At 45.0% G+C, this 25,017-nt stretch overlaps 1 protein-coding gene across 1 annotated transcript; it reads left to right on the forward strand.

The window, feature by feature from the left end:
- The first annotated feature begins 220 nt into the window (after positions 1-220).
- On the forward strand, positions 221-16,791 carry TH (tyrosine hydroxylase). Its single transcript, XM_008504700.2, has 13 exons — positions 221-313; positions 4,603-4,806; positions 8,831-9,005; positions 9,793-9,881; positions 10,096-10,163; positions 11,896-11,946; positions 12,747-12,892; positions 13,282-13,417; positions 13,545-13,614; positions 13,948-14,004; positions 14,581-14,676; positions 14,845-14,978; positions 16,494-16,791. Exons 1-13 carry the CDS (start codon positions 224-226, stop codon positions 16,651-16,653), a joined length of 1,476 nt encoding a protein of 491 aa, XP_008502922.2. The 5' UTR covers positions 221-223; the 3' UTR covers positions 16,654-16,791.
- Positions 16,792-25,017: the final 8,226 nt, after the last annotated feature.

Consider the following 25,017-nt stretch of genomic DNA (forward strand, 5'->3'; position numbering starts at 1 on the left):
GGTGTCTGCAATCTTTGTAGCGATTAGATTTAATGGGACAGAAACGTTTCTCTCCTCCATGTCCCCTCCTCCTCTCAGCCTGAGGGGGAGAAAGGAGGGAGGTGGCGATAGGGAGGTGGCAGGGGGGAGACAAGATTTGAAAGACTCTTTGACGTCAGCCCTTCCCTATAAAAAGCTGGCAAGGAGCTGGAAAGCAGAGATCAGAGCTTGTGGAAGAGCAAAGATGCCAACCCCCAACATTTCCACCTCTGCAGCCAAAGGGTTCCGCAGGGCGGTGTCAGAGCTGGACTCCAAGCAAGCTGAGGCCATCATGGTAAGACAAACCTATCCCACTTCTTTTCCCTCCCCTTCCCAAAACACAACCTTTCCCATTTCTATAGGGAGAGGCAGACAAGGGTAGATGGACCAACACCACCTTTGTAGGAGTTCCCCTATACAGACACCTCCGGGGTCCAGGCTAGAGGCAAAGGGAAACGACCCCAACAGTTCTCTCTACAGGTGAAATGCCAACATTTAGGAGGGTGAAAGCTTGAGCTAATCCCACCCCCAGCCAAAAGCAAGGCAAAAAAACCCCATAGACCTAAGTCAGGAATAACAAGGAACCCAAGTGTGAAAGGTAATTAAAAAATATTAATGCTCCCTTGATTTAATGGCAACAAACTGCAGAAATTTCACCTGTTCCAGCATAAAGAAAAACTGTGGCTATTACTTCAGACAACATAGGAGGCACAGGCAATTTAATCAGTTTGTTCACTGCTGCTGTGTCCACAGTTTTGCTTTCTCGCAGCACATTCTTCTCCTGTTTCTGCTCCCAGACCTTCCCTTGTTTGATCTCAGCCTCGGGTTTAGCCTGGGGAATACTTTTGCACACACAGGATCTACTTGTGTCAGGGAAAGGAGAGGAAAACTTTCTGCTGAGCTTTTAAGTGTCTTTTGAAAGTCAAATCTGGCCAACCCACTGGACTGTCTATAGGGACAGGGACATTTCACCTCCTAACACAAATGCCAGGGCAGGCAGGAGGAGCCCAGACACTGGGACAGTCCTGTGGGTCAGAGTTGTGGCCAGGCTGCTGGTGACACTGGATGAGCCAGGGCAACCAGTTCAGCAAATCCACCAGGAGGGGACCTCCTCGGGATGCTCAGCAAGAAGAAACCTGGAAATTGAGCTGAGTTAGGGAGCAGGTAAATTTGGCAGATTCAGCAGGTTGGTTATAGAGCTCCCCATTTCTCTTCCCTACAGCCAATTGTCTTTTTCCCCTGCTCCCCTCTTAACCCTCTGTGATGCTCTGACACAGTAAAATCAGACTGATAGAAAGAGAGAGGTGTTTTGGAGAGTGGAGTGTGCTGCAAAGGAAGGGAAACATTTAGGAAACAGGGAAGCAAGCTTGCTTTCTCTAATAAATGGAAATAAGGGAAGGCTTCCCTCTGACACAACCATTGTCATTCTGGCAAAATAATGAACACTTAAGAGGTTCTTGAAAGCCTGGTATTTTCCAGGCTGCTCATCAAATCAGTACTTGAGATGCTCATTGCTGTCTGGAGAGGGGGCAAGTGCTTGGTTATCACAGACTCTGGGCTGCTGCTTTGTGTTTGATAGGAAAGAGGCCACTGAACAAAGGGGGCAGAGGAACTTGAGTTCACCAGGTGTACTGGCACCCTGCTTGGGGTGAGGAGCTCCTGCAGCCTGGGGCAGACAGAAAACCTCAGGCCATCTTCACATCCCTTCTAAAATAATAAAAAAGCCCAATTCGAGCTCTTTAGCATCATCCTGAGACCAGGCTGCACAAAAGGCTTTGCCTTTTGCTCTTACCTGGAGCTTTCCACTGTCCTTTTACTTTGCTGGCTTGTACCAGGAAGAGGCAGGACTCTGCATTTCTATGTGACATTGAATGTCCCCAGCCATGAGGTGTTGGCATGAGCCACCAAGCCCTTGCTCACCACTGCACCAGCTCTGGCAGGTCTGAAATACTCCCTTGTTAATAACCCCCAGGGACCAGCACCCTACTGGAGGGAAACAGGGAAAAAAACCCCCCAAACCTTTACAATCCCAGAACTCATCTACACCAGCAGGTATTTTACACACAAGCTGGGCCAGTAAAACATCAAACTCACATCATGCAAAAATCTTTTGTAATGCATTTAGGGTTTTTTTGCTGCCAATAGTTTTTACAGGACACCCTGGGGCAGGGATTTGCTACAGAGCAGAAAAGCAGAGCCAGGCAGGAGACAGCAGCTGGAGGTAACCCAGCAGGCAGGAGTGTCCAGGAGAGCATCACTGTCCCCATGTTGAAGGGAGGGAAATAATCTTTGCAAAATCCTGCAAATCAGTATTTTTAATGAGATTGTTCAGGGAGGGCACTTGGAGCTGCAGCAAATTGAAGGAAGGGAAAACAAACTCACACTCCACGAGAGGTGAATGACCATACCAGACTCAAGCCCCAGTTAGGCAAATAAATACTTTGCAAAATCAAAGTAAACTTCTCATTGGAGGTAGATATACACTCAGGGAGCTAATCTGCAAGGCAATTCAGAAATCCCATGTAATTCTGCCTTCTGAAAACAGGAAGGCACTTATTGGTAGAGATCAGTTTGGTTAGTTTGTATGCCAGCTTCCTAATTTCCAGCAAAAGGAGGCAATACCCCAGTGAACATAAATGTGAGAAGCAAATGAGAGGAAAAAGAGATGGAAAACAAGCAGCCTCTACCTGGCAGAAGAGGCAGCAGGCAGGCAGGTCCCTCCCAGTGCTCTTCTCCAAGACAAAATTCAGCTTTTTTTAAGTTATTTTTTTCAGTTTACCCTCCCAGAACATACCAGCAAAGAACAAGGCAGCTTCCAGGACCCCTCCAGAGTGACCAAATCCCCCACACTCCTGCCATCCAGGGGCACACGAATCAAACTGGTCATAGCTGGTCTTCTGCTACAGCTTGCCAGTCACGTAGCTCTTCTTGCTATTTACACTCCTTCCACTCTGACTTTAACTTGATCTAGAGCCTAAACATGGGGCTCTATGTTCCCTCCTCTGCTCCACCCAGAAATAAAATCCTGCTGCACCTGGGGCACAGTGTGATAAAAGAGGCTCAGCTGAGGCTGGCTTGGGACTGCTGCAGAGCCCTGGCTAGCCCAGGGCTGTTTGCCCTGCTTATTGCAGGGGCTTTAAAGTAAACACTGGCTTAGCTTTAAACATGGTAGTAATAGAAAATACCCACTTCAAGCTGAGCACACGATCACAAACTTTTAAAAATTAAACCTCAGGGTACTCAGGTGTCTTCTCTTTTTGGGCACGAATCCCCTCCATTGAGGCAAGATGCTTCTATTTGTTTGGTGTTTTTCTATGCCACAAAGAATAAAGGGATGGAGGATCAGCAAATATCATTTCAGGGGGGTATCTTTGTTATAAAATGACCAGACAGGAGTGTGTGGGTTGGTGCTTAGATGTGCTGCATTTAAAGTGCCAGCTTTGTACTGCTAAACCACCCAAGAGGATTTTTCCAGGAAAAACTCATCACCTACAGTGGACTTTGAAAATCAGAGAGAAATGATGATTTTTAGGCTCTTAGAAGTTGAGCAGGCTGTGGTTTTAAGAGGAGAAAACTCACCAAATTTTTGCAAAGAAGGGAAGGTGCTGCTTGACTAACACCTGTCTTTTTTATGGGTATTTTTAATGTAATCAGAAGGAAAATTGCAGCTAGTCCCATTCCTTATGCAGGTGCTGCCTGGCTTTATGTGCTGCACCTTCTTCAGTGCTGACCCAGCTTTATTTCATCAATTTCTGAGGTTTTGTCATCTGGTTTGGGTATTGAACACAGAAAATTAGAATCATCTGAGCTGCCCCTAAATGGAAAACTAAGAACAAATGAGTTAGTATATGAGCTATTTGTATAACGAAAGAAACAGCAGTGGTGGAAATAGTTTGCAGCTTACTATAAATATAAATGAGTGACCTAACATAAATCCTGGCATGAAGCTGCAGCATTTCTAGTGTAATTCCAACAGAAATCTAAAGGAGTTTTTTTGGGGACAAACCCAATCTACAGATAAGTGGGGGGAATTAATTTTCTGGGGTATATAGTTGTGATTCCAATTATATTTCAAAGGGCAAGTATCCACTTAATGTCAGAAGAAAATGTTGCTTTGGATCCTGTGAGTGGTTTAGCTAAACTGTCCTGCTAAAACACCTGCAAAGAGTTCAGATTTCCTGTCCAGGCCACAGCTGTGACCTTCAGCTGTCCCTCATATCATGCTTTTCTCAGAGACTTCAGGTTCATCTAACACCACTTCACTTGAGTCCCTCAGACACCTGAAAACTTCATGAGGTTGTTTCTGATTTTTATCTTTTGAAGGACATTGAAAACTGTTGCTAGGGAAGGTGAGAAGCCCATTCTTTTTAGTTTTCCTACACGATATTTTACAGATTTTTCCTAAAGCTCCACATTTCCAAAAGTTCCTCAGTCCTCTACAAAGCCAGGCAAATCAGTCCAGCCTTTTACTTCTTTACTTCTCTGCTGAGACACATTGCTCACCCCTCATCCAGCTACTGGGGATACCTCTGATCTCCCCACCAGCACTACCAGAAATCTTATTTATTTCTGTTCTGCCTTCAGTCTCCACGGTTCATTGGCAGACGTCAGAGCCTCATTGAAGATGCCAGAAAGGAAAGAGAGGCTGCTGCTGCAGCCACGGATGCAGCAGAGTCTACAGAGACAATTGTCTTTGAGGAAAAGGATGGGAGAGCCATGCTGAACCTCTTCTTCATGCTCAAGGGAGCCAAGACTTCACCACTCTCCCGTGCACTTAAGGTATTTGAGGTGAGTTACCTGATCTGTTGTATGGGACTTAAGGGACACACCAGAGATTTCATGGCTGTTTGTCAGAAAGAACACTGAGACCATTTCAGAAGACTCAGTCTTGGTCTACCTACTGCAAATTACTTGTCTGATGGCCCCACACTCATGCCCCATCACTTTCCACCACTAAGAACAAGCCATCCCTCTATCTGGTAATGCTGTTAAGCTCTAGGCTTAACTTTGCTTAATTACTGGATCCAGCCACACAGTTCAACACCTACAGTCCACACTTCCACACCTACAGTCCACACCCTTGCTGCTTGTAGCAGACTCTGACAGCTCCTTCCAGTGCTCATCCCTTCATCTTCATGCACAGGGCTATGACCCCACATTCAAAGGATGTTTTGTGCCCTGCATGGCTACAGACTGAACCCACCCTACCTGTGGGTCAAGGTTTTGCCAGTTTCTGAATGGCATTAACACACTGGACCTTGGTCAAAGAGCTCCAGGAACAAGTTCAGCCTGGGTGTAAAACCAGTACACAGATTTCAAAGTGACCTCCTTACTTCAGGGCCAAATTTGATGCACATGTTAAAGGTTGTGTTGGTTCTCCCCAGAGATACACCCTGCACATGGCTTTAATACCAAGGTAAATTGGTAACTAATTGAGCACTTTCCCCCTAGCCAGCTGTGTAATGTTGCATTATCTGGGATCTCAGTACCATGGAAAGACTGAGATAAGTGCTGCCTGTTTAGACAGTAATGAAAGCACAACAGCATCCATTTGTGTAGTACATTTCCATCCAGAAGGATTCATCAGTGTTTTGCAAACTGAGGTTCTGAGATATGTTCTATCTACAGTAGTTTAATTTCATTGGCTTCAGCAGTGAGAGGAGAGGACAATTTGTTCCTATTAATTAAGGAGACTCTGGAGGTCTCCAGTCCAACCTCCTGCCCAGAGAAAGTCCAGTCACAGCAGGTTGCTTGGGGCTGTGCTTGTTGTATTTTGAATATCCCTGAGATAGAGACCCCACAGTCTCCTTGGACCCAGTGTTTGATTGCCTTAATTATAAAAAGATTTTTCTGTTTTCTTTTTCTATTTAATTTCCTTGCTTCCATCTTGTGCCCATTGCCTCTTGTCCTCCCACTGGGTACTTTTCCAATGAGTCTGGCTCTGTCTTCTTTACACCCTCCCACCAAATACTAGTGGACAGTGAACCAATTTCTGCTGCCCCTTCACTTCTTAAGGCTAAAAAAATCCAATTCCCATTCTTGATAAGACTTTGTGCTCCAACCCTCTGAGCATCTTGGCATCTCCCTACTCTACTGGCTACATCACATCAAGGTCTTTCTTCTACTGGATGTGATACTCCAGGTGAAATCTCCCTAAAACCAGGTAGAAAGGAGGAACCTTTAACCTGTTTTCTACAGAGTTGCCACTGCAGTTCAACCTTTCTTGTCACCAGATCATGCTGCTCCCTCATGTACACGTGGTAATTCTGTGACACCTTCTTCCCCATGAAATGCCACAATGTCTAGGGTAAAAAACCATCACCAGCAACACTATACAGCAAAACCACTACCTAACAGCTGTAAACCTACTAAAAGAGTGTTTTGGGGATAAATTATTTCCCTGAAATTGCAGGGCATTCTAGCTGCTCATTGCCCATGCAATACTGCCTCTGATAATCTAATAAAAAAACACTTCTGCTCTTTGGCAATTGCAAAACATTTTGACTCTCCCTTGAGAGGACTGCTGCAAGAACAGCTGTTTTCTGGGCAGCATATGGTTCTTGTCTCAAGACTGAAAGAATCTCTACAACAAGCTTGTCATACAGAAGCCTTGGTGTAGCCATGGCTAGGGTGTCCTTCCTAGACAGGCAAAGCAACCAGATAAGGCAAGAAAAATCTATCACTATAACAGTTCAAAGGCAATGGACTGTTTAGCAGGTTTGAAACACTGAAGTTTAGCTCTTGTACTTGGTAGCTTTTATGTTAACACTGCATTTAAAACCTATTATTTAAACAATTTTTAAAGCATCAAGCAAGAAGCAGGAGCAGCTTATGTTCAAATATTATTTGTTTCTTCCTGGAGCAATTTACTTGCTACATCAAGAGCTTTCCTAGTAAAAAAGCTCTTTGAGCTTGTCACAGAGAAAGCTTTAAATATAATAAAAACCCAAGCATGTCAAGCCCCAAAAGAAGAAGATTCATTTCCCAAATCCCTCTGGCAATGCAGGTACAAGATATGAAAGCAGACAGACGTAATGACATTTGCCTCATCATGAACCAGGCTGCAGGGAAACTGGTTTCACTCTTCTGTATGTGTAACATGCAGCCAAAGTATAGGTAATGCAATCACAGCTGTCAGATTAATGCAAAGGTATTGATTGTTGAGGCAACAATGTAATAGTGAAGTCAGTAGGTACATTAAAAAAACACAGTCCTAAATTTAATTGAACTGTGGCATCACATCTGTTCCTTCTCATCTTTGTGCCTTGGATTAAAAAAAGAAAAAAAAAGACATTGTGCCCTTTCCTCTAGCAAAGATCCTGTAGAGAGTTTGGAAAGGTTGGGTTGTTGTCCAGGGATTTGGGCTCATAAAGCCAGAAGAAAATACCCACAAATGGACCTTTTGAAATATTATAAACTCCCTGTTTTTTCCTTGTGATTCTTCCAGGGAGGTCAGTGCTGGTAAGGAGACCAAAGGGTGTCAATTCTGGCAGGGAGAGGTCGGTTCTGGCAGGGACAGGTCGGTTCTGCCAGTTCTGGGCTCAGCCCCATGGGGTCAGAACCATAGTCAGCATCCAGGCCAGCACCTCTGCACCCACCCATGGGAGGGAGAGCACCGGGGCCCCCATGGGGGTGAAAGGGAAGGGAGGGTGGAGGGGGGTGGCTTTTGCCACATCGAGTTCTCCTCTTGATGCCATCTTCTCTGCCACTGTGGACACCTTCTGTTGATAGTTACTGACCAGCCCTGGTCCAAAAAGAAAAACTCTGGAATCACAGAATAGTTTGGGTTGGAAGGGACCTTAATGATCATCCAGTTCCAGCCCTCTGTATGGGCAAGGACACCTTTCACTAGGTCAGGTTGCTCAAGGCCCCATCCAACCTGGCTTTGAACACTTCCAGGGATGGGGCATGTAGAGAAACAAGATAACCAGGTGCCTCGAGTGGGTGTGAGTCCACCTATGCCTGATTAGGACAGGCCCCTATTGGGCATGAGCAAGACCAGGGGGCCAATAAAGGTGGGACACACACCCACAGAAGGCACCTCAGCTCACTCTGGTGCGAGGCATGGAGAGGCCAGCAGCTCGTCGAGCCTCTGGAGCAAGAAAGGCTCTTCCTGCTACACTTCTACCCTGGAAGCGCTGTGTGGTGGCTGGAGTCCTGGAAGAGACCAGCAGCTCGTCGAGCTTCAGGAGCAAGAATGGCTCCTCCTGCTACAGGGGCAGCCACAACTTCCTTGGGCAACCTGGGCCAGCATCTCACCAGCCCCACAAGAATTTTTTTTTCCTAATGTCTTGCTTGAATCTCCCCTCTTAAAGCTGGAAACCATTTCCCCTTGTCCTCTCACTACACACCTGTGTAAAAAGTCCTACCCCCCCTTTCTTGTAGGCCCCCTTCAGAATTTGAAAAGTCACTCTAAGGTCACTTTGAAGCCTCCTCCAGGCTGAACAACCCCAACATCCTCAGCCTGTTTTGATAGGGCAGGTGCTCCAGCCCTCCGATCATTTTAGTGTCTCTCCTCTGGACATGTTCAAGGAGCTCTCTGTCCTTTTTGTGCTGGGGACTGCAGAACTGAACACAGCTCCAGATGGGGTCTCACAAGAGCAGAGTAGAGGGACAATGGATGTGTTCATCCTAGTGGGATTAAAAAAAATAATAATAAAAAAAGAAATATGGAGAGAAAAAACAGACAAGGGTAGGTCCCACAGACAAGGGTGGGTCCCTCCCAAATGTATCCATATGGACATGTTTGAAAGTACAAGCATGTTTCAGGTGTTGTTTAATGTTTTTGTTCTCCTTTTCCATGTCCCCAAAGACATTTGAAGCTAAAATTCACCACCTGGAGACAAGGCTTAGCAGAAAGCCCCGTGAAGGGACAGCTGAGCTGGAGTACTTTGTGCGTTGTGAAGTCCACAGCTCTGACCTCAATACTTTCATCAGCTCCATCAAGAAGGTAGCAGAAGATGTGAGGACCACTAAGGAAGACAAGTGTAAGGATCTTACAAACTATTTCACTTTTGCAGGGAGGCTGAGCTGTAGCAACTGTGCAGTTTGTTATTCCTAGGAAAGGGAAAGGTTGACTGCATGTTGAATTTGAGCAAAACACAAAAGAATGCCTCTGGGACACCTGAGTCCTAAATACCACTTCCCTCCTTGTCCATTTCTCAATAGACTCCAGAGTCCATGCACCATTCGTTTGGTTCCAGATTGAAAAAATAGAAAAAGGAGAGGATTTTGTGCTTTGTTCTCACCTGTCCTACAGAGTTTTCTATCCTTGCTCTACTATTTTGTATTATAAATGTAGTTTCCTAACTGGGTGTCAAGAACTCTACAGATCCAGCACTAAATTGCAAGCCACTCCCTATTTATTCCATCCTGTTCTGAAGACAGGGTAATTAATACTGTGAAATATCCTTAGAGATCTGCAGTGATCCATCACCAACCACCTGGACCTCTGGATTTGTTTTTAATGTGAAATCCAGCATCCTTAACTAAAGTCCAATTTCTATCTTCTTGTTTAATTTTTTTCATAAAATGCTCTGCTGAAAAAATGGGCAGGGAAGTAATGAGATGCTGCTCATGGCATTAGACCTGGCTCTAGGACTAAGAGTTCAGGGGTAGTGTCTGGGAAGCAGAGCTGTGCCCTGTGCTGGTTGGTGTTTGTGCTTTTGGCACACCAGGTCAGATCTATCATGTTCAGCCTCACAATCCCTTCTCAGCAGGAGATGCTCCATCTTCACTTCCACAGCCAGTTTTTCTCTTTCTCTCTTCCCCCAGTTCACTGGTTTCCCCGGAAAATCTCTGAATTGGACAAGTGCCACCATTTGGTCACCAAATTTGACCCTGACTTGGATCTGGATCACCCGGTGAGTTGGGCTGTGTGGACAAATCCTTTTGTTGGAGTCCTGAGCAGTCCTTGGAAGCAGAAACTGGAGAACACCTCTTAGTGCAGCTGATCAGGCAACTGTAGTGCAATCACCACCATAAGAACAGCTTTTCCAGCCAGTGATGAACTTTGTTGGATGAGAAATGTTAGCAACTGAATAAAACTCCTGTCTCTGTTCCTCTTTGTCACCACAGGGCTACTCTGACCAAGTGTATCGCCAGAGGAGGAAATCCATAGCAGAAATTGCTTTTCAGTATAAGCAGTAAGTCTCATCCCTAATATCCATGCAGGGATAATGTGCAATCTGTTGGGAAGTCATTGTGCATGACACTTCTTCTTGTGTGCTTTGTCTCCCCATTCAGCCTTGCCAGCTCTTCTTTTGTCCCTCCTCCCTCTAAGTATTCCACTCTCTTCTAAATTAAAAAATGTCCATGGCCATTAATTTGTACATTGATACATCCAGAATAAACCTCCTGTGTAACAAAAGCCATGTATAGTTCTATTTGACCTCAAAATTAATTTTGAAATGTAGCATCCTTTTAAGAATGGCATCTAGTTTGGACTTCAGCATTTCAAGTACTGAAAAAGATACCAAGTGCACAGAAAAAAAATTGTTCCAATGGTTTACCCTGTGTGTGAAGAGAAAAAAGGGTTTATTTCTGAACTGAACCTTGTCAGCTTTAGTTTTCTCCCAATGGATCACATATGCCTTTCATCTGCTAGATTGAATTCTGCTATCAATTTTATTTTTTTTGCTGTGAGGGTATTTATGGACTAAACAGTTCATCTCCTAAGTCTGTCTGATAAATTAAATAGATTCTAGAAATGATCTCATCATTCTCTTACATAGATTTAAGACTACCACTTGCTTAATGCTCCTGTTCTGATACAGGCAGTGAGGAGCACTCAGTCTCTCCACTGCAATGTCAATCCGAGCTCTAATATTCAGTTGGATTTGTAAAATATTCCCCAGCTCCTCTTCAGCTACACTGCCTTGCACCTCAGCACCTCCTTCTCTGAGCAGGACTTTAAATGTGTACTCCTGCAGGGACCTGTGCTGGAAGCAGGCTATGGAAATTATATGGGTCACCTTCTTGAGCAACCCCTGCAAGTGATGTGATCCCAACATGACTTTCTGCTCTGCTGGGTTTCATGTTCTTTGCAGATTAGCAGACCAGAATGTGGACACTGATGTTTTTTACCCTGTGCTAATATTTAATGTGCAGAAAGTCACTGTGCCAGTGAGAGTCCTGGGAGAAATCCTGTCCTAAGATGATACACCCATTTAAGATGCATTCTCTCACATCTCATCTGTAGGTTAGCATTTATGAGCTGCTGTGTAGTATCCCTTCAGGCTGTTAATGGAAAAAGAATTACACTTTATCATGGTAATGTGTGAATATCTCATTTGTTCAAATTCAGAACAGAAGCATTTATGAAATACAAATGCCAATTAGGATGCAAAAGAGGCAAAACTGTCAGTCTTCTTTAGTTCCCACTTATATCAATGTCAGGATTTTTTTTTCTTGCTGTCTTTAAAATTACTGACAATGTATTTTTCTGCAGTTCAAATGGATTTAGTTTTCCTTATTAGCTGCTTTTATTTCCCAGCCACTGATTCATTCTTGGAGCCATCAGCCCCCTGAATTTCAGGCATATGAAATTAATTTATTTTCACACAAAGTTTCATTTTTTTTCCCAGTGAAAACCAATTTTTTTTTTCTGGAAAATATTATGCCTGCTAAGCTTTGGCTCACCCCTTGTTAATTTATAACTTCTGGCTGGAATAACACTTTTCTCTGTATCTGTGTAGCCTTTGCATCTGTGGAAAAGACACAGTATTAAGGATTTGTCTTTTGTGTTACTCCCTTGTTGGGTTTAAAGAAGATTGTTCAAGATCATGAAGAGCTTCTCCAAAGTGCTTCCTTCTCAGAAGGAAGGGGAGCCTGGCTTGTGCTCTGCTCCTGGCAATAATGGTGTTTTTTGCCTTGCAGTGGGGACCCAATCCCTCATGTGGAGTACACAGCAGAGGAGATTGCTACCTGGTGAGCTCTTATTTAATCTGTGACCTTTACTGACTTCACCACTAGAAGCTGGGAATCAAAATGTAAATGGTTAGGGTGTGACCTCTTGGAAAAATGTGTAAGGAGTGCTAGCATCCCACTGAATGGCTTGTCATAAAAATCAGTAACTCATTGCATGGTCTTATATATTGGGGACTGCATTTGGGAGAACAAGCTACCTCCAAACCAGTGATGCTGTCTCCTCCTCTCTTGGGGAGTTTCCTCCCCAGAAAGCAAGACAGATAATTTAGAGTCCCACTTCTCCAATGGGACCTGGCTTAGGAGCAGCCTCCAAACAAAGGACAAGAAGTATGAGGCCTGTGGTAAATACCTGCATGGGACCTCATTGGCCTCACTCAGCAATATTCTTCTCTTGAGCATAATTATTTCTAGGAGTGTCACTGCAGGGGTGTCTCTGGAAACAGGACCAGCTCACACAAGCTGAGTACACAGGCTCCTAAACAAGGAGCATCTCCTGGTTATATTGACTGTCTTCATAGTGCAGCTTCAGGAGCTAATCTAAAAGGGAGTACTTTAACCCCAGTTTAATGCCTTTTATACAATCTTGACCTTCAAGGTCAGAAATAGATCTGTGCAGATAAAACTGAGACTTGAATATGTGTCTGTATGTTCACACACCCCTGTCAATGCCCACAGACATAGACTTAGTGGTGCAGAAAGGCAAAAGGACAAGAAACTTAAAGGAGTGGATAAAAGATAGCCAGATAGGAGAGGAGTAGATACATAAAACCACTGAACAACTGCCACCTCTCATCCTGAAGGAAGGAGGTGTACAGCACCCTGAAGAGCTTGTATCCCACCCATGCCTGTAAGGAGTACCTCGAAGCTTTCAGTCTACTGGAGAAATACTGTGGCTACAATGAGAACAACATCCCTCAGCTGGAGGAGGTCTCCCGCTTCCTGAAAGGTGGGTATGCACCTGGGGGACCCATGGTCAGGCTCTGCCAGGGCTCCAGCACACTGGTGACACCTATATCCAGGGAGCCTGGACCTGAAGGAGAAGGTTTTGAGCTGGGATTTGGGAGGAGAGTGCTTGTGCATTCCCCACTGAGGACAGGGGTAGGACCCAGGTGGTAGGGGCTGCAACTGAAGGTCAAGCCTGAGGTCAAGTGATCTCACTGAGCACCTAAAGACCAGATGTTGCTCCATAATAGCAGCAAAAAGATCAGGCTTGACCCACCAGAAGCCTTTTAGTTCCCAGCACTGATGCTTTCTCACTGTCGGTGCTGGGAACACAGGACATGGGCACAGCCTCGGGGCCATGCACCCCTGCAGACACAATATGTGCTGTTTCAGAGAGGACTGGCTTCCAGCTGAGGCCAGTGGCTGGTTTGCTGTCAGCACGGGACTTCCTGGCCAGTCTGGCCTTCCGTGTCTTCCAGTGCACCCAGTACATCCGCCACGCATCCTCGCCCATGCACTCCCCTGAGCCGTGAGTATTGCCTGGCCCAAAGGGCCTCCCCTGCCCAGACATCCCACCTGGACAGCCAACCATTAACCTTTCCCCCTAGTGGACAAACTCTGCTGCTGACTGCATTTTCCTCCTTTTCCCTGGGCAGGGATTGCTGTCATGAGCTGCTGGGCCACGTCCCCATGCTGGCTGACAAGACGTTTGCCCAGTTCTCTCAGGTAAGGTGTTTGTCTGCTTCCTCAGCCCCAAGAAGGCAGGGAACCCAAACCAATTCCAGTTCTGACTCCTAAACTCATCTTGTTCTAGGATTTATTTGTATTAAACATAACATTCAGGAGCTCTGTTGATGGGCTGAGAGCCCTAATGGAAACTAAAAATATCAGACTCTGCAGCAAAGAGTTTTTAGTCTGAGCATGATGAAGCTCCAGCAGATGCACAGCAGTGCAGGGCATCATTAGCTGATGTCTTGAGGCAATAAAACAGAGCAGTCCACACAAATGGCCCTCAGACCAAATCTGTCTTGATGTTTGCTCCTTTTTTTTCCTTCCCAGGACATTGGGCTGGCATCTCTGGGTGCAACTGATGAAGAAATTGAGAAACTCTCCACAGTAAGCTTTCCTCTTTGCTGGAGGGAGGCCCTGATCCCTCCAGCAGCACCTCTGTGGTATCAAGGGGATATCTGGTCCATCCTGGTCTTCCCAAATTTGCAGGCTTAGAGCCCCTACCCAGCCTTGCTGTTTCACCATGCCTGTGCAGAGCATGGATCAGTTAAACAGCAGGGTTCACTTGCACATTAATCCAGTTTTCTCAGGCACCAGAGTATCAGCAAGTATCATATTTCTAACAGCAGCACTGCTGGGATTCTTTGGGATGGGATTAAATGACATCCACTTCCTTTGGCTCTGCCTTGGCAAGGTGACCTGTCCTGCTCCAAGGGCACTGTGCAGCAGCCTGGCAAGGAGGGCACCAGCCCAGGAGCACAGTTTCCATCTGTCCCAGCATGGAAACAACTTAATTCAGCACTTTGCTTTGGCAGCAATGGGTGCAGGGTGAGGGTGGGAGACAAAGTGCCAGGCAGCCATTCATTTAAACAACCCCAAATCCTGTCCTCAGTGCAAGGGCTCAGAGGTGACACGGAGATGAGGAGCTGTGTCCCCTATGCATTTTTCTTTCTTCTTTCACAGCTTTACTGGTTTACAGTGGAGTTTGGACTCTGCAGACAGAATGGGATAGTGAAAGCCTATGGAGCTGGGCTCCTGTCATCCTACGGGGAGCTCATAGTAAGTCCCAGCACCACTTGCCTCTCTGTTTTAAACCCCATACAGCAAAATCCCTTCCTCTGCACAGCTCCAGTGACTTCACCCAATCTGTTCTCCATCTCTGTCTATCATGCATGTGCTCTCTGATCCCCCTAATTTCATGCTGGCAATTTTCTGCTTTGTCCATAGCACTCCTTGTCAGATGAACCAGAGGTGAGGGACTTCGACCCTGATGCTGCTGCTGTTCAGCCTTACCAGGACCAGAACTACCAGTCAGTGTATTTTGTGTCTGAGAGCTTCAGTGATGCCAAAAGCAAACTGAGGTAGGACTGGGCAGTGAGAGGGACCCAAACAGGTAGACATGAAACTATAATATAACAAAACAGTGCTTGACACCATGGCTGCTTTCATTTCAAGATCTCAGAAGTGCTCTGGAAACTGTCAGAATGAAATTTCCTACAGGGTCCAACTTCAGCCCCTTGGATTCACCCCAAAGCCCCCCCCTCCCCAATATTCTAGTCTTAAGGGTCTGGGTGTAGAGGGGCGAGGTGGATTGGGAGGTACTCTGAGAGACAAGACTGAGGGAGTGAGAGAAGATACAAATCTATGTCATTTGCCTAGTTCTCATAGGAAGGAGTTACAGACTAGACTGCTTTAAAAAACCCTCACTGTTGCCTAATGAGTAATTTCCTTGCATTTAGAAAGGAAAAATGCACCACATACACATCCAAGATTAGGCTAGATGGTGTTGATAGTGACCAAGAACTGTAAATGACCTCCTTGAAAGAGCTCAGACAGCACATAGGTGTTACTCTATGAAGTGAAAACATTAAAACCTCTATTTTTTGCAATACTGGCAGCAGACACCACGGACCTGATTACCAGTGTTATCCCTCAAGAGAAGCCTTTTTTCCCAGGCAGAAAAGTTTCCACTGGTTTTCTAAGGTAGACGTGCACCCTCAGTGGCTCTTCCAGGCACCCATCTTGTACCTGTGTGCTATTAAGCAGTAACAGCTGTGCCTAATTAGTGCCTAATTTACCAAAGCAGGTGAGCCAGATTTTGCCTGATAGAACTGAGATAAACCACCTGTTTTAGGACAACATGAACAGGCAGAAAACCCCACAAAACCCCCAGTGGTAGCATTTGTGTATGTTTGCAAGGGGATCTGCTTCTCTGTGCCAGCCACAAGAGGGTACCCTAAGCTTAGAAATTCAGGAGCAAAAGGGTGAAGCCTCAGCAGGAGCCAGGCACATAAATATCGTTACTGCTGTAACATCTTCCCAGGTCTTTCCAGCATGAGACTGAAGTCATAAGTACCTACATATACATCCCCAGCTCCATATTTACACAGACAATAAAAAAAAATCTGTTCTTAATACGTCTTGCAGCTAGTTCACCCCTTCATAAGAAGAGAGTAGTCAACAAATGCATCTCAGAAAGGATTTAGGAATATAATACTATAATACCACAGCTTTCTGTGCAATTTGCTTCTAAATCTCCTTTGCATTTTTGAAAAAAAAAAAAAAAAAAAAGTCAAAGTAGAGGATGCCTGGCAATGTCCAGAGCTGACCAGTTCAGTGTACCCTCCACTTTGAAGCAAGTCCATGTCCAGACAAACTCATGGTCTTCCTTGCTGACCAGTTGGCATCTCAGCTACTGCTATAGCCCTGTAGAGCTGGAAAGGTGGGAAAACAGAGCTTTTGTGCTAACTTAGAAACACTCTATCTAAAGAATTCATTAACCTGCTGTGATCTGGGTGATGGTGGTGAGTAGGGGGGGGGGTGTAGAGTCAGGTCCTATCTTGTTGTACCAAGCCCTCTGCACCCTTTCCTTGCAGGAGCTACGCAGCTCGCATCAAGAGGCCCTTCTCAGTGAAATATGAGCCCTACACCCACAGCATCGAGCTCCTGGACAGCCCTCAGATGATCTGTCATTCCCTGGAGAGTGTAAGGGATGAGCTTCACTCCCTGATTAATGCTCTCAATGTTATCAGTTAATAGGAGAACTGGGCTCTTCCCTTCCCCTCTCCCTTCACAGCCCCAACGCCTCCTGCTCTGCTGATAAACCCTCCCTTGTCCTCTCCACACATTTGCACTGCTGCCTGTCACCCTGCAACCCCAACAACTTCCCACTTTTTTTATGTAGGGCCAGCTCAGATGAGGGGAAGAGGGATGGCCCCAAGGCCTGCTGGCTTTTTGGGTGGTTTTTCCTTTTGGCTGCTGAAAGAGACATAGCAGGGACCAAAAGCATAGCCAAAGTACAAAGCTGAAGTCAAGAGCTGTGTGCTAGGCTCCTGGGTGAAAGCAAGAGGAGAAAAGCCTCTTTATTTGAAAACCAAACAAAAAAAATTGAGAGAAATTATATATTTTTTTGCAGTCTGAAAGAATAAATCTATTTTTTTTTTAGCCCAAAGCTATAAAGCCCCCTATGGCAACTTCATGAGGGACCCTCAGTCACCACCACCTTACAGCCTCGTACATTTGGGCAATGCAGAACTGCTCTAGAAGCTTTTCTGCCTGAACCAACCCCATGAGATTTGAAATTTCACCTCCCAGCTTCTGGCACAGGAAGATGCTTAGGTACAGATGCAGGAGCTTCATGACCCCAGAAAGCATCACAGCTCCCTCCCTGGGCTTCTAAACTGTCCTAAGCCCAGATTTGCCTGTCTGGGCGAATCCACCTGCATCCTCCCTGGCATAAGCACCACAGAGCATGCATTGGCCACCCTGATCCAGAGCTTGGGCATCCTTTCCAAGCTCTATTTTAAAAGCTCCCACAGCAGGGAGTACTGAAGAGCCCAGCTGCCAGACACCAGTCACAACTATTGATGTTCCTGCCTGCTGATGGCCCTGGGCAACCATAGCAGCCTCTTGGTGTCCTGAGTTTCTTGGTTATTGCAAGATGAGTGGGGCCACTGGTGTTCTCAGTCTGCCAGTCACTGTGGGGATTTCACACCCTTTCACTCTGCCAGTCTGTTACACAAGGGCAGCATCATCTTTTTTTCAGACATCCCAGTATCACTGGCACTTGGTGTAGCTCAGGTGTGTCCCATTTCTGAGGAAGGAAACATATGGTTAGGATGCTCAAACCCAGTTTTCATCCAGCTTTCACTGTAAATATTAATGGCTTAATCTGACCCAAAGCTGTCAGTTTTCCTCCCCCTGCTTTTACCCTTCTTATCTCCTTGCAAGCTGCCTCATAACTTTGAGGTTTGCTCAGAAGTTTGGCCAAGGTTATGCAGCTGTGCAGTATCAGAGAGATGTGGAGGTAGCTCAACAGCTGTGGGGCACAGAGAAGGGGAGAATTACACAGAGTTGTTTGCATGATTAGTTTTAACATTTCTGTAGAGACTTTTGGCATCCTTATCCACTATCTATTTTTTTTTTATTTCCCCTAAAAAAAAAGGCAGGCTTAGCAGTTAACTTTTGGCTATCAGGTCTGATATAACTTCACTCTCCAGTGTTACTTCTATTGTGGCTCAGTCATAATAGTTCATAATAGTTTATTCCATTTCAGACCTTCATACACAGATGCTTAACCCTCAGTTCTCCAAATTTAACCACTCTGCTACTGACAGCACTTAGTCTCCCACCTGCTTCAATCCCTCCTTTCTGTTTCCTTTCTTTTTTGACCCTGCTCCTAAAATCCTCCTAAGCTGCTTCAAAGACTCTTACTGAAATCAGGAGTTCAACACTAGGGCCTGGCTGTTCTCAAGCTGTTCCTCCTTGGAGGACTGTCCCATAAATGAATAAAACTACTGAGTTCATTCAGCTATTGTAATTTTAGAGCACTTTTTTTTCAAAGCTTCAGCTATGATTTCCCAATTTGGATGGACCCAGATCTCCAGCTGTAACTCTCAAGGCTCCCTTAAGAGCTGCAACAATTTTTAATTTGGGGTCTCAAGTTATTTCTATTAGATTAAGAAGCTGGAAGAAGCTGTGCAAGGCTAAGGCAGGTTAGGCCATAGGTTAGCTATGTAGCCATGAAAAACTTTTTGGTGACTCCAGTAAAACACTAATATAAAGAGAATAAACTCCAAACAAACAAGATAATTATCTGTATTGTTAAATCTACAGTTTATGGCCTTATTAGCCACAGCAATGCCATATTCCTGGCCTGCAGGTCACTTTTTCTGCTCTCTTTTGGTCATCTCCAACTTCTGGGTTGCTGCCCATGAGTACATCAAGGAGGCTGCAAACCCTGCAGCAGTGCCAGGCTCTGGGTCAGGATCAAGCAGAAAGTCTCTGTGGAGGAATTCAAACCCCATAAAGGTCTGAAGGTGGTGGCTTCCAGTTCTCCAAAGCACTTCACAGCCATTATATGCCTTTTTAAATGCCTGAAATGAACACAATTTATAAAAAGACCAAAGCTATTAATAGAGAGTGAAAAAAAACCAAAGTTAAAAATTCCTGCAACTGCAGGAGCCCTCAACTCCTCCGCCTTGCCTTGGAGTTTGCATTGCTGCTCTGTGACTCTGTCAGCTGTTGCTTGTTTGAGGAGCTGTAGTAAAATCTGTTGCCCTACAAAAATAGAAAATAAGCAAAACTGGAAGCAGAAATCAGCCCCATTAGTATGCAAGCAGACAAACAGATCTCTCAGAGGTAAACACCACGTGGGCTTCTCCCCTTTGCTTCTGAGAGCTGAAGTTGTGTGGGGGCTCAGCCTCAACAGGCACTGGAGGTTCCTCTTTGGGCATTTTTTGGGTTTGTGTTCTTGACAAATTGATGGCAGATTCCTGATTTTTTGGGTCCCTTAGGGGGACATCTGAGAAACATGAACCCGTTTGTATTTACTGTTGCCCTCAGCTCTTTAGTATCTTAGAGGGCTTATCCTGTTAGTAATGTAATAGGTCCCCTTGGTTTTTGTCTCTAAGGCTTGTTCCTTTTTATCTGATTTCACATACATTATTTGGCCCTTTATTTCATTTTATTTTCAATTTTTCCTTTCTCACTTTATTGATTTTTCTCACGTTGTTTCTTTTGTCTGAGCCTTGTTTTCTTCTTTAGCCTGCCAGAATATTTGGTGACAGAATAATCTGTCACTGCTCCTTAAGGCTGCTGATATTGAGGTTAACTTTTCAGCCCATCATTTTGGATATTGTCCTACAATTTTCTTTAATCTATTTTTAATAGTCTGACTCATTTCTTTCTACCAGTCTGGAGGATTGCAGGTGGCAGGGTATATGCAATCCTTCCTTAATCCCCAGGTTTCTCATTAAGACTCAAGTTACTTCACTTACAGCTTTCCCCTTGCTCTTCATCTCATCTATCTCAGCTGCTGTTCCATACCTAGGGAGAATTTTCTTTAAAAGCATTTTTGCAGTTCCAGTGGCTTTTTTGTTTGGAGCTAAATATGAACTTTTTGCAGTCTTTTCAGAGTACCTTGTGCTTCTTTATGAAACATTATGACAGCCTAAGATCATTTGCTCTCATTCAGCCAACCACAGAATCCATCCCATTTTCTCTTTCAGTTGATTCCTAGTTGGGGCTTCAGTAACCCTCATCTGCTTGCTCACTAAATTGTTTCTCACTGTTGCTCTCAGTCTTCCCAGGTACCTTAACATCCTTTACATATACCTTATTCCCACTCTCTCTCTAAGCTTGTGAAATAAATCACTCTTTTTTCCACGAGCATCTTTTTATGTGCTTGCCATTTCCTTTGTCCCTATCATGTATTCAGGATTTTATTCTGTTATCAGCACAGTAGCAACCTGTAGAGAGATAAGATGTAGAGGAGTTTGTCCTTCACTTATGTATGCTCCTTGGCATGATCCTTTCTCTAGTTTCCCCACTATTTGTTCCCTCATTCTACTAATAGTATTTTGGATTATTTATAGAATCAGAGAATGGTTTAGGTTGGAAGAAACCTTCAAAGGTCATCTTGTCCAATACCCCTCCAGTGAGCAGGGACACCTTGAACTTGATCAGATTGCTCAGACTCTTGAATGTCTCTAGCAATGGGGCCTCCACCACCTTTCTGGGCAACCTGTTCCAGTCTTTCACCACCCTCATAGTGGAGGTTTTTCTTCCTAAAATCCAATCTAAATCTACCCTGCTCTAGTTTAAGACCATTGCCCCTCATCCTATCACTCCATACCCTTGTAAAAAGTCCCTCCCCAGCTTTTCTGTAGAAGGACAGAATCACTTCCCTCAATCTGTGGCCAGCAGACCACACCCAGTGTTCAAATTCAATGCTCCCATGAGTACACAACACCTTTGGTTTATTACTGGTTTCCTTTATAATTCACATTAATATCCCTTTCTTCTCTCTGTGCTTAAGAGCTGAGTATAAGTAGGCTGGGGTGCCTCAGATCATCACAGCCCTGATTCTAACCAGGCTTTCTCATGGCTGGAGAAATATCTGTCCAGCCCCTGGAAAAGGGAGGATCCATATGCTGCTAGAATCCATTTTCCTTCATTATTTTTTGTGACAGTACTTCTCCCACAGAACCACCTCATGATGAAATTCTTAGTATGAGAAACTTTCCTGTGACAGGGAATTTTAGTGCAGGATCTTTTCAAACTGCTTCATTCACATTACACAAAGCATCATCTTGCTTTTTGCTCCTTTCCTGATTCTTTTTCTGTTATTTCCATAATGCTCTGCTGGTACTAGCAAAGATGGATATTCTGCCACAGGATAGTAGCACAGCCATAGATATGCTGCTGCAAGAAATCAAATCCTCCCAGAACTCTTTACAGTTGGAGCTGATTAGTGAGAGTATTTATTTCACAGAAAGCTTAACTATTTTTTTTTTTGTACCTATCCATCTTCTTGTTTCACCAGATCCAATTCCCAAGCAGTCAACCTGGGGTTGCCTTAATCCTGCTGTATTCACATTGACTCAAAATCTCATTTGATCTATTAATTTTAAAACTCAAATCCTTCTGTCTTGTGCACCCTCTTCTGTAACTGAATTCCCCCAAATATCATCCACAGAAGGCATTTTATTCCCTCTGTCCTCTGGATGCTACAATTCAGACACTTTCCTCACACAGGCAGGCAGCAGGGCAGGTGCTCAGCCCTGTGGGATGCAAGTAAAAGTATACTGGTTGTCTCTTAATGTGAAAGCAACCCTGCAAATTGCTTCTCCCTCTGCCTTTTTGCCATATGGGAGTTTGCTGTGAGCCATGGGGGGGCACTTGTGCTGCCAGCTCTCCTAATTTGTCTGCTGTCCAAGGAGCCTGACTCAGTGTCTGGGCTGCCAGGGGCACTGGAGATACCTGTGCTCCAGTGGGAGTGGGGGGTTGGTACAGGGTATCCTGTCCTGCTGGCATTTGAGCAGCTTCCCAGCAGTTCATTAAAGACTCTGCATCTTCCCAAAACCTATGGACTGATGTTAATGCTGCCAGTTGTATCCTGGTCCTACCATTCTCCTGGGAAATGTTATTATATGGCCATGATGGTATCATTAAGTCAAGGAGATGCCCAGGCTGCAATGAATAAAAGCTGGTGGAGCACATGCTCTGATCAACCTACCACTTAACTCCTCTGTAATTCAAAATATGGAGCAGTTTCTCTAAAGCCCACACTCTACTGTTGTATTTTCTTTCAGTGGCTTCATATCTGCCTGCTAGGAGTCACTTTTTATTTCATTTTAACAGCCACAGGAGATTGATCTGCTGGACCTGTCTGCCCTGGGATGGCACTTACAGTCTTTGTGGGATATGCTGTTATTCCCTGCTTTTCTTTCTTTTCCCATTTGCTCGTACCATCCTTGAAATCATCTTCCTCTGATGGCTCCCCATCCAGTTCTCTCCACCAATTCCTGCAGCTACAGCACTTATTTTTAATTTTTGCATCCCAATCTGCATTTGCAAGTGTCTAATTTTAGTTTTGCATTTACTATGATCAGGTCCCTTTTGAGTTCTCCTTTGCTCCAAGATGAATCACTGCACTATGTATATTAATCCCTCTCCTTATTTTTGCAGCTTTCCCTTCTTCTTTTTTTTTTTCTTCTAAATGAGTCTTATTCTCCGATTGCCACTCTATCTCCTTATTACTTTTTTGAGCCACTAGATGGTATTCCTTTTCTAAAGACAAACTTCTTTCAAGTCACTCAACAAACTCTTTTAAAACACAATTTCCTCATTGAAGCAGCTGTCATTCTGATGGTGCCTTGGTTTGATCAGCAGAGAAAATTGCTGCTTCCCAGACCAGTTCCACCAGTAGAGGCAGCATATCCTTGGGTCTCCCTTCCTCCCCATACTGGGGAACATTTGGTCCCTATCAGCCATTGCTGATAGGGAATGGAAAGGTGCTGTGGGATGGGAATGGAAATGGAAATGGGAATGGAATGGAAAGGAACCTGTGGGCTGGAAAGGTGCACACAGCTGTCATCTGTGAAATTGTTGGGATTTCCTCTAAACCTCCAGTATTCATGGGTTTAGGCTTTTTTCCTGATTCTTTTTAGATTTTTTCCCCCATGCCTTCAACTTTGTCTTCAGATATCTCTTAAGTATTGATCACAAGGCTGATCAGATTCCTAGAGTTGCCTTGAATGAGATTTCCCAGAGGAAAAGTCTTTGAGATCTGCCCAGTCCCCCCCTCCACCAAAGATGCTATAAATCCCCATTTCCTGACAGTGAAGCAGATTTCTAGGATTATTCAGCTGCTTCGAAGCAAGCACAAGCTCATGGCCTTTGGCTGGGTCATGGGGAGCCCTCATGACACATCCCCAAACCTGTAGAAATGAGGCTGCAAGCCCTGGGACAAGAGATCTGGAGGAAGCCAAGATGAAATGGTCAGCACAGATGAAACCCTCCCATGGATGGAGCTTGGGCTGCTGAGAGAGGAAGCAAGCAGAAAAGCCTTCCTTGGAGCCAGCCCCACCATTCCCTCTGGTGTTGTGTGTCCCAGTGCCTCGCTGAGCAGTCTCTTGCTGTTGTTGCTGCTGCTGCTGTGGGTGGATCTGTCTGTCTGTCTGTCTGTCTCTCTGTGGAAAGAAACACAAAACAGAATTATTTTTCATTTTGGAATCGTGCTGCTGCTGACATGATATTAAGAATAAAAGAAATATATTTCTGGTCTAGCATCCTGAGTCTGGCTCTTGCATCCTTCTGGTGTCCAGGTTCAAGTTGGCTGCCTTGCCTGCAGGCAGAGTGCAAAATGCCACCTGGGGGCACATTACAGAAGAAGATCCACAACTTGGGCTGAGGCAAAATATTAACTTGGGGGTGGAAAACAGCCCACTGCTTGCAGACAAGCTGATCTGCACCTTTCTTTACCAGGATATTACCAATTGATTTGATTACCAACAATTAAGCATGGAACAGTAGCTGGGTGGTCTCTTTTAAATAATGACACACCAGGAGGGCTTGAGTTCACTTGGTGCTTTCTCTCCCAGCATTTCTCACTTTGTCTCTCCAGCTCCAGTGATGTTGGACATTTAGGACACCTGTGCATGCACTGTGCCTGGTTAATGCAGTCTGGTTTGCCTGTAACCAGCCTATGCAACCCCCAGTCCTCAATGTGATGAACACCCTTCTAAGTGTAATTAGGGATGGATCCTGCTTCCTTAAGCACAGGGAGTGTTCTAGAGGACCTAAGGTACCTCCTGCATCCATGTGGGAATGGTGGATGGGCCACTGGAAGCCCAGGAACTGGAGTGCAACCCTGGAGACCAGAAGAGATGCCCAAGGCCACATCCATGTCTCCTCCTCCAGGGTTATGTTTAAGCAAACTAATTCCAGTCACTGCTGCAAGCTTGGTTTTTACATGAAAAAAACCCTCCTTTTCAGGTTAAATCCCCCCCAGGATCATGGAAAGAGGTGGATTAATGTATATTGCCAGCAGAGGTCTGGACCATGCATCCAGGCACCCCAGCACTGTCTGTCTGAGAGGGAGTTTCCTAATTCAGGACTTGTAAGGTTACCCTCTATCTTCACAGTGCTCCTTAAAGTGTTACAGCTGTAATGAATTCATCTTCATTACACGCCTGGGAGGTAGAGGAGTGCTCTCATCCCTGTAAAAGGCTGACAGATAAAAGGAGCAGAGAATCAGAGGGAACTCAGACCAGGCACAGAGCCTGAAAAGTAATTACATGCCTAAACAGCTTTGGGAAGAAGTGTCTAAATGGCAGATCTGGGGCTTGAACCTCTGTCAGCCCCCCCTGGGACCAATCTTTCTTCTTGTGCTGGGATGGTAGGGATCAGAAGGGCTCAATTATTTACAAATCTATAGCTGGAGGTCTGTGCACACACACCCACTGCCCCCCTGGAGATGGGAACTGATTCGGAGCAGGCTGACTTGAGCTGTCATTTTCACTGCTAAACCAGCTCAAATCAAATTTTATTTTTTTTTTTTCCCCAGAGACCAGAAAAGGTCCAGGCTTCCCACTCCAAAGAATTATTTTCAGTTTT

This window comes from Calypte anna, chromosome 5 (assembly GCF_003957555.1).
Source record: "Calypte anna isolate BGI_N300 chromosome 5, bCalAnn1_v1.p, whole genome shotgun sequence".
In the NCBI taxonomy this organism is placed as follows: Eukaryota; Metazoa; Chordata; class Aves; order Apodiformes; family Trochilidae; genus Calypte; species Calypte anna.